The sequence below is a fragment of the Cyprinodon variegatus genome, unplaced genomic scaffold (assembly GCF_000732505.1).
Source record: "Cyprinodon variegatus isolate N-32 unplaced genomic scaffold, C_variegatus-1.0 Scaffold61, whole genome shotgun sequence".
Taxonomy (NCBI): Eukaryota; Metazoa; Chordata; class Actinopteri; order Cyprinodontiformes; family Cyprinodontidae; genus Cyprinodon; species Cyprinodon variegatus.
Window position 1 is genome coordinate 24,414 of NW_015150514.1, and position 9,874 is coordinate 34,287.

The window sequence follows — 9,874 nt, forward strand, 5'->3', positions numbered from 1 at the left end:
TCTAGATCCGCCCCTGACCATACAATTAATTGCCCCCCCAAAATACAATAAATAAATGTAGGTAGAAATTAAACTATACAATGAGACATAAATGTATACGAGTACAACGAGTACGAGTATCTTTTAATTAGCTTCTTTATTTTACCTTTGTAATAATTGCCTTATTTATTTATTGTCCATCATAATCTTCAACTTTATTTATTACTTATTTTTTATGTGTATTTATGTGCATGATATATTTTTGTCTGTTTTATACTTCCTTTGATTTTTTTTACCCTCTTTATTTCTGCAACACTATTTCTGCCAGTCATATATACATTTCTGTATGCATTTCTGCCTCGTTATGCAAATGAGGAGAGGAGTGTCTTAAGGGTTTAAATTCTACTAGTGCAGGGGTCCTCAACATATTCCAGGCCAAGGACCCCCAAACTGATGGCGAGACGTAGCAGGACCCCCTACTGTAATTATATATATTTTATAAAATTGTGTTCTATCAAACTGGTCCTATAGTCACTATTACGATGGAGTAATGTAACCAAAGTAATTTCTCCCTGGGATTATTAATGTATTTCTGATTCCGATTCCTGGTTGATAAGACAGGTGTGAATGAAATGGTGCCCAGCTTGAAAGAGCTCCTGTGTGTCGCTGAATGTGTGCATTGATGATTGAAAGACATCTTCTGCCTCCATTTATCTGTTTACTACAGTGTGTTGATTTCATGTTAATGTGGATTTAAAGACATTTCAATTAGTGGAAATAATTGCAGAAGGGAATATGAAAAAAAGTAATCAACCAAAACTTTCGTGACCCCCATGCATTACCTCCATGGACCCCCTAGGGGTCGCCGACCTCCTGTTGAAGACCCCTGATCTAGTGGATTTCAAAGTTCACGCTTTAAATTGATTTATGAGTAAGTAGATACCACAAATGACGCTTTTAATGTACACTAATTTTGGATTTTGTCCTCAATGTAACAGAAAATTAGAGACTAGTTTCATTGTTATTGGAGCCAGTAGAAACAAGTGAACTAAACTTAACCATGCAATTTTTTAAACATACAAGTAAAGATCTAATATATAAATGCTCCAATTGATTACCTTCATAGGTTTCAAATGTTATTTAGAAGTAGCTACATTTGCTTTCTGTGATCAAAAATTATTCCAAAAGCAAAATTCTTGCTTCTGCAGTTTTCAGTAACATATAAAGATGGGCTGGTGCTCAGATACTCTATGATTCTTGTGGTTTAAGAAAAACATCTTAAACTGATCATTAAAATGTGTTCAAAGGGAATGGTCTTTTGGATTTAGGTGATTTTAAGATGGCATTTTGAGTTGGCTCATGCATGACCTACACACAACTGAGGGTAAGGGCGCAGCTTAATGGCGTCAGAAATATTCCCACCTGTTCGATCTAATGGAATCTGATGGTCCTTTCGTAATGACTTTGTCTGTAGGAACCTTGACATACAATAATCAAATTTGTTGGACCCATAAACTCAAAGGTCCATGTCATTAAAATAGAGCGGAAGTAATCTTATTTAGCAACGCCATGTCCAAAAGCTCCCCTTTTACAAACCAATTATAAAAAAAATATGATAACACACACACACACCATTTGTTGAAAAGCTGTAGAAGCTGTTTATTGAGTCTTTCATATCACCATATTTTACAAAAACTAGACCTAAAGAAGTTAACTAAAGCATTTTTGATTTAGGCACAAAATATGGGAAAGCTCAGCCTAAAAAAAAGAATTTTAATTTTGATTAAATTAATATTTATAAGAGGTAAACCATGAGCAGGTAAAAGTAATGGATCTGTAAAGACGCAGAGTAAAATAAACTAAAAAGGAAAGCAAAAAGTCCAGTTATTTATTTTTAAATCAAATATTTAAACCCAAATGATTTCTATATTTCCAAACCCTGACAAGAGCACTAAAGTGAACATAAAAGATCGGGACTCTTTAGCTTTTAGTGGAAGCTTAAGGGCTGATCTTTGGTGTATGGAGACAAAAAAACAAAACAAACAAAAAAAACACATTTGTCAACATGTCATGCACTTTGAAACTGCTTTTTACATTGCTGTAATACAAAACTCCCCTCCTTTGTCCACTGATATGTCTCAATCAGTAACAGATTAATGAGGCTGATTACATCGGCTAAAAGCTTTAAGAAACCGGTTTTTGCCATCCATTGGTTTTCTTCACCAAACTAAGGTATTGAAGCAGAGACTGATGTTAGCCGCTCTCATCATTTGTGTTTTTTAGTTTGCAGATTAGAAAAAAGGCAGCACAAATAAGTTTACAAAAATATTTCTTTTTAAACCAGCTCATTTTAGGTCCGGTGATTTGCATGGAGGTACTAGAATTGTTTTGATAGCTATGAAACAGGTTTTGCCAAGGTATTTAAATACTCTTACGAGTGGAATAACATCCACAGAGAACATGCAGCAAGTGCAGCTGCAACTCAACTATATAGATAAGCTAGAAAATTTCACTTAGAACCCAATACTCTGCTGAAAACAACATCTACCTGCTCATCAGGTGATCATTTCAGAAAGACTGAAGAAAACACCCAGTGTACTCACACAAAGAAGGTAATCCATCCCCATTCATTAGTCGTGCATCTGAGGGCATCCGTATCAGAAAATAAAAGTTTACATGCCAAACTTCCCCCATCTTGTTAAATAACAAAATGCAAACTGTTTACAATGGGTGATATAACACTTGACACTGAACAACCCTTGTGGGTCAAAAAACACTATTTGCAGCATTTCCTTTGATAGAAACATTCAAGGTTGACTGAAAGGCTGACCAGTATTAAAGTGACATTCTCTTACTCCAAGGTAAGAAATAAAAACTTTGCTACTTATTTCACAGTTGAAACCATTAAAATGACACGCATGGACCAGATGGAAGTAGTCACCTGGGACATGCTGTTTCTGTCAGAAGCAAAGCGAGTGACCGACGGTAATAAAAAGACTTAATAGCTTTATCTAAACGTTACACCTTCTGACAACTCTCAAAAAATAGGTTTTGATTGTGTCTGAATGCAAAATGTGCTCATCATTGACACAGAGTCCAAATGTTGACAGATACTGTCTAAGCTGCTGGTTGCAGTGCATGGCATGTGAGCAGAGGGCAACGCAACCTTGCAAGTCCTTGCTTGCTACAACCCATCATTTATATTATACTCTGAATACTCAGGATTGAATGCAGTGGCCAGTTCTGATAGTCTCACCTTTTTTTCCCCCATGCAGCCCAGTTTAGTTCAAAGGCCATATCTGCAATGCTTATTAATTAAACTTGTACAAAGGTGATACTATTGTCTAGAACCAAATGGGGAAAGGCTAAAACAGCCTCTTTGAGGAAGATTATACTTTCTTGATTTAGTCCTTATGTTTCAAGGTGCAGGTTCTTCTTGGAGTTGCATTCGTCTCTCTGCAGCAGCTGCCATGGTTCTACGTCTCAGCACATTTGAGTCCGGTTCCGAGAGAGAGTCCTCCTCCAGTCTGGGTAAGTCATCATGATCTTCTTGACCCTTGTTCAAATATCTCCTATGGGGAGGAGAGAAGTCAAAAAGGAGTAATTAATGAAAGGGGATAACAGACATGGCAGAAACTTAGCATTTGTGTGCAAAGATTTAAAAGGAAAAGTATTTCATGTGTGACTTCTCATATAAATCTGTACATCAAAGACTTTTAAGCTTTTCTATTTGGGGTAATATGACATTTAAACTCACAATACAAGTTTTAGGTTGCATCTTTTGTGCAATGAAATGAAAATCTAAAACTGTTGTTGAAGAATCTAGAGTACCTCTAACCCCACAAATTAAATAAAACCAACCTGCGTGCTTGCTGGAGCAATTCTTCTTTTCTCAGCTTTAGCATCTTCTGCCTCTCCTCAGCGGACTTGGAAAAGCGACCACCCCTGGCCTCCATGTTGTCTGACTCACTGGGGTTCTGCTCTGATCCACCACTGGGACCTGGCTGCTCATCTGCTGCTGGGCTGCCCTGGATGGGGGCGCGTTCTATGGCCTAACAACAGCAGAAGAATAAAGCCAGGAGGTAAATATCCACTAAAACTACGCATGCCTATTTAGAAAACACAAAACAAATATGTCTTTGCTGACCTGGGCAGGGAAGGGCACCTGGATTCGTCCTTCCAAAATGTTGTCTGTGGTGACTTCAACAGAGCGAGTCAGCTGCAGGTCCTGAATAACAAGGTAGGAGGGCACCTGAGGGAACATCTCCTGAATCTGATGGGCCTGTTGGACCAGAAACACATAAGCAGAAAAAACAAAAGGACAGATTAACAACAGTTATTAATATTTCAACCAAAATACCACAAAAGACCTGACCTTAATATGTATCTAAACTCCACTACTGCAGTTTGAGTAAAATTAAGATTTCTACACGTGTTAGAAAAAGGTCACATTCATGGGAGCAGAAACATAAAAACATATATCCCATAAAACCATTCATTGCATGAGCGCAACTGACATCTTACCATGGCCATAAGCTGCGAGTTGTTGGCCTGAGCCATGCCCAAAATATTGGTCGTGTGCATTACTTCAACTGAAAAACTGGGCAGCCAGCTGGCAATGCGAGACCCTGTAAGGACATATGAATGGACACACTCAGTCTTCACTTCCTCCACAACTCACTATAGGATCTGTGAGAGGCAGACTCACCATCAAAGTGGAAGAAGTGGTTGTGATGGTTGATGTGTGGTCGAGCTTCTGGGGCAGCTCCAACTTGACCAATGTTGTCTTCCAAACCAGCACCCTGCTGCGGGTTTCTCCCCGGAGCCCCATCGCCGCTGATGTTCAGCGAGGTTCGACACGTGGGACATGATGTGTCTTGCTCGAGCCATGAACGCAAACAAGAGCTGCAAAGTCACACAAGCAGTTATTATCCACTTGTTTTTATGCATGTGGAACTGATAACACGTAATTTAAGAAAAGGTTGTAGCATGCAGAGGCTCAGGCTAAAGATAAAAATATTGACTGGTTTTGGCCAAAGTTTGCACAACATTCTATACAAAAACCTTCAAAGTCTGAATCTTAAACAAAATAAATAAAAACAAATGGAAATAATTATAAAAGGCGGGTTGTTTACTTATGGAAAAGATGACCACAGGGTAGTTTGCGTGCTGTCAGCATGGCATCCCAGCAGATGGCACAATCGTCATCATTTGCAGCCAGCTCCTCTGCAGTAGCAACTGCAAACCTGCACAAAAAGCATTTTATATAATAAAAACAAAATAAGACATCACAGCATTATCAATGGAAGTTTCAAAAGAATGTTTAGGGGAAAAAAAAGGTCTTTATTGTCAAGAATGTTTTTCCTCAATTTGAAAAGCACAAAAAAGACAATCATTCAGAAGGCCCCAGATAGTAAGAAGAAGAAAGAAAAGCTTTCCAATATTTCTGTCAAAACCTTTTGTAATTTTAAAAGGACATAAAGGACTCACAAAAAAAAATTATATTACCTGGCCTCCATGTTGTTAATAACTCTAAGGTAGTTCTTGTGTCTGCGAATGCGACGCTGGACCTCGTGGAAAAGATATCGCAACTGCATAAAGATAACCAAGCTCGCCATGGACAGCCAGATGTTACCAAACAGCTGGAATGAGGTGGACATAAACACAGAAGGCAAAGACATAGTTTAGCAAAGCTACTCATTGCATTTCTAGATGACCTTTGAGATAACACTGCATGCATAAGCATAATGAACACATTCTATACCCTGAACCTTTTTTCTTTTTCATCTGACATGTGATCCTGGTGTGTGATTTCACTCGATCAATCAGCATGCCTCATCTCAGGCTATTGTAAACCTGATCTCTTACTCAGTGATCCAAAGAAAAACACAATAGTATTTCAGATCCTTTGTAAACATCTCCTTACCAGCATATGGATATGGTGTACAAGATCCAGAAAGAGCATAGCCAGCTCCATTATGAAGTCTGTGTAGTAGACATATGTTCCTTTGCTCTCCCAGGTTCCTGGATGGTTCAGATCCCACAGATGGATGGAGTACCTAAGGGGAAGAAAAAAAAAAACACCCATTTATCATCTCATCATATACACAGAGATTTTGTTATTAACATACTTTTACAAGTTAAAAAGTCTGAATCATGTAGTGTGCATTTCTATTCAAGTCTTAGACAAAACTGGCTGCAACAGAAGCTGCATGTCTTAGGTCACACTGGAAGGAGAGTACCCCTAAAATAATCTTTTCAGACTCCCTTTAGGTCTAGATGTTGATTGGTCCACAAACATATAAGCTGAGCTAAACTACCCGGATCCATTGTGGTCCCAGCTATGCATTTAGTGTTGATCTGCTGTAGAGTAAATATCTTCCCCAGTCTATAGTCCCATGCCATCCTTCGAAGATGATCTTCCAGTTTCTCCCCACTTTTAGCTTCATCCATCTTGTCATCAACTGTGATCAGTTCACCTGTTACTACAAAAGAAAATCACGCTCACAGTATGATGCAGCCTGCATCATCTCCCCTGTTGGGACAGTTATGTGTCAACTTTCAATATCGAAAAATGTAATCTATTGATAATTGCGCCCTCTTTAACATATCAGCCTTGTCCCCAATCTTCACCACCTTTCCTTCTTTAAAAATTCTACATTTGGGGAATGGAGAACTACTGGTTGACCTCTGCAAAGTCTCCCACATGAGCTGAGAATTCAAGCAGCTCCTCCTTATTTACCACCATTCCTCTTTGTGTTCTTCATTTTCAAGCCATCAGTTCAGCAGGAGAGCCATGTCCCTTTGTTCAGCGACAAATTAAACAGCACAGTAATTTTGTAAAAAGCTTGAGATACTGTTTTATACGTCAACCCTTCTTAAAACCTCTCCTTCATCTTCCCTGACCTGCTGCTGTAGCTCTGGGTCTTTGTGATACTGTTTGTTTGTTAATGTTCTCTACCAGGCCTCTGAGGCCCTCAAAGAGCAGCTATGTTCATCATACTGAATATGAAATGATCTACACATTGGATATATTCACCAATTAGGTTTTACCTTGGACAATATTTTAATTAAGGGCGTTAGAGTAGAAGGACAGTGAATAAAAATGCACACCACATTTGTGAGATTTCTGTAAAAACAAAAAAGTATGAACCCATTTATTCCTTTGTCAGTACTTCAAAATGATGCATGATGTGATGATGCATCGTATAGCATCCTTATAAAAAAACACAGAAGGTTCTTGCCTAAATGTGGGTAAGTTAAGGGGGTATGAATACTTTTTATCAGGCTCTTTAGTAGAAGAAGCAGTTTTATTGTCATTAAACAGAATGTGACATTTTGTTAAGTTGCAACAGTGTCAGTTAGATAGAGTTATTTAGTTTTATAGACAGTCTTTGGAAATAGCGCAAAAAATGATTTGTTGGACAGGGAGATAATAGTGCGAGTATGTTTGTTCATGCAGAAGTTTTCTATTTTAACAGCCATCGGGGGGGAAAAAAGGCTGTGTTCAAGTCTGTTGATGTGGGCTTGTGTTACTATGGTTGTCATGGGATTTGTAGTATGATTTTTGGAAGAATTCAAGCTATTTATTTAGCAACAAAGGGACTATAGTTTTCTACTTAACACATACATTTTTTTAACTCTGTTCTGTGTTAAAATTAGTAGTGACCATAATGTAAAAGAAATAAAAAAAATAAAATAAAAAAAAAAATCAAGAAAGTTGTTGCTGTATGGTTTCAGTACTAATGGAAGCAGGAGAAAACTAATAGGGTTTCTAAGTTTAGCCCACTTCTAAATATGAGCAGGCTGGAATCGGCACTGCTTCTGTATGTGGGTGTCCAACCAAACACTTACCTCAGTATAACGTGCCCAGTACGAACAGTCACCAACAAACACTGAGGGAAAAAAAAAAATCAAAGTTATCTGCTGTATTTTACTTTCTTTATTAATCAAAATTATTCTAAAACTATGTCTTTGGCTTTACAAACGTGAGCTGGAAGAAAACGTTCAGAAATCATTATAAGCTAGGGGAACGTTAACAGAGTGTGGATATCAGGCTCCAGTGTGATTATTTAAAGATCAGATCCTCTTTAAGTTACTTGGCTTTAGATAAAAGAATCCAAAGAAAAGGAAATTCATTACCCAAATATCCTAAAAGCACATGGTTGAAGAACAGTATTTGGGCAAAGCTAAAATCAATAAAGACGCAAATGTCTGTTATGATGACTATTGTTAATCAAATAAATATGCATTTAAGCCAAGACAGATTAAGCACAACAAATATGTTCTAATCTACCATGAGAAGATTGAAAAAAATTTTTTTAAATTACATGATATCACAAAAGCTTGAGAATAAATAATTATTAAAAATCAAGATGTATATGAATTTGTATACCATAGGATTAAAATGTTATGCGTTTCTAGGCTGATATAGAGGATCTAGAATTTAAAATGCTGTGTAACTGCTGGTCATTACCTCTGCAGCCATAAATGAAAGAGTATGCATGCCATGAGAGGCTCCTAACAGGCCGCAGACCACCGCCAGGCCGCAGCAGTCCAGGAGCAGCGACACCAGCAGACAGAGCACTCTCACATGGCTGTTCATTGGGGTGGATGGAGAGAAAGACAGCTGCAGCACACACACACAAAAACAAAAATTAGTACTTTGCAATTTTACTCAAGACTTCCTTTTAGATACAGAGCTGTGGGAAAAAAAGATTTTGATACCTCCTAATTTTGCCTTTTCTCAATTTTTCTTTGAATTTTAAACAAATTTTAATATCAGACAGTGGAAACTCAAGTCAACACAAAAATTCATTTTCAAATTATCCATTTTACTAAGAGAAGAATATTCTTTAAACCTTGCCTGTCAATCATGTCTTTGCAACTACTGGTAGGAAGTATTTTACATCAGTGGAAATTAAACCTTTGCAGAATCATTTTACCTCAGTCATGTTGGATTTTCAAGCATGAACACAGACTGCTTCGTCTGTGCAAGTTCTGTTTTTTTTCCCTTTCTTATTAAATGTAATCACACAAGTGAAAATTGTGTTCCATTTTGATTCAGATTATCTCCACCATCATCCATGTTAATGATATGTGACCCTTTTAGAAAATAAAAATCCATTAAGTTTTAATTTGAAAATTAACTAAACCTCTTTAATTAAATTATAAAAACAGGAATGGCGATAACGCTGCAAAGGAAACATATCCGTAGTTTTCTAATTGAGCCATATCTGTAAAACCAACTTTAGGTTACACAGCTACTATTATCTTAAACAGCTCTTAAAAAAGAAAAAAAAAAAGGATTGTTTTGTTTAAAAGAAAGTGTAATTTATCAAACTTTTGTGCTCTCCAATAAATCGTGGAATAAAGTGCTCACCCTTCAACAGTTAATTGAAACAATACTGTCCTCTGCAGCTGCCTTAGTGAACTGCATGTCAAGCACTGATCACTGACAATGAAGTATGGAAAAATGCATAAGGTTGATCTTTTACTGAACTACGCAGGAAATTTCACTTAAACGCATTCCATAATCGATGTCTATTTCAATGAGTTATTGCAGCCCTGTATCCTGAAGTCAAAAGTGTTACGTTAACATTGGAAAGTGGACAGGAATTCAAATTAATGGACGTCTGTAAGATATAATACTGTTCCATATGACTGTGTAGTCCAAGTGAGGTTTTCTGTTGTTGTTTTTTAAAGCTTTAAATAAATTGTGAATTCAAATTTTTAAAAATAATTCTCATATGCGCACTTATTTCAGCTTAATGTGATCAGTTTCCCATTTATGTGGCTGTCCTGAACATAATTAAAGGAATAGTACACCCAAAACATGATTAGCCTTCATTTTCTACTCACCCCCATGCTGAACAACACTCTGGAGTACTTTTTT

At 37.2% G+C, this 9,874-nt stretch overlaps 1 protein-coding gene across 1 annotated transcript in view; it reads right to left on the reverse strand.

Annotated features, from left to right (window-relative positions):
* Window positions 1-1,635: 1,635 nt before the first annotated feature.
* Window positions 1,636-9,874, reverse strand: part of amfr (autocrine motility factor receptor, E3 ubiquitin protein ligase) — a 13,022-nt gene continuing 4,783 nt past the window's right edge. Inside the window, exons 5-14 of the mRNA XM_015371639.1 lie at window positions 8,456-8,608; window positions 7,834-7,874; window positions 5,906-6,038; window positions 5,488-5,621; window positions 5,115-5,225; window positions 4,688-4,884; window positions 4,504-4,607; window positions 4,127-4,261; window positions 3,841-4,031; window positions 1,636-3,551 (exon numbers count right to left, since the gene is read on the reverse strand). Of these exons, the coding sequence (XP_015227125.1) occupies window positions 3,398-3,551; window positions 3,841-4,031; window positions 4,127-4,261; window positions 4,504-4,607; window positions 4,688-4,884; window positions 5,115-5,225; window positions 5,488-5,621; window positions 5,906-6,038; window positions 7,834-7,874; window positions 8,456-8,608 (1,353 nt within the window). The 3' untranslated portion in view covers window positions 1,636-3,397. The remainder of the gene's footprint in view (window positions 3,552-3,840; window positions 4,032-4,126; window positions 4,262-4,503; window positions 4,608-4,687; window positions 4,885-5,114; window positions 5,226-5,487; window positions 5,622-5,905; window positions 6,039-7,833; window positions 7,875-8,455; window positions 8,609-9,874) is intronic.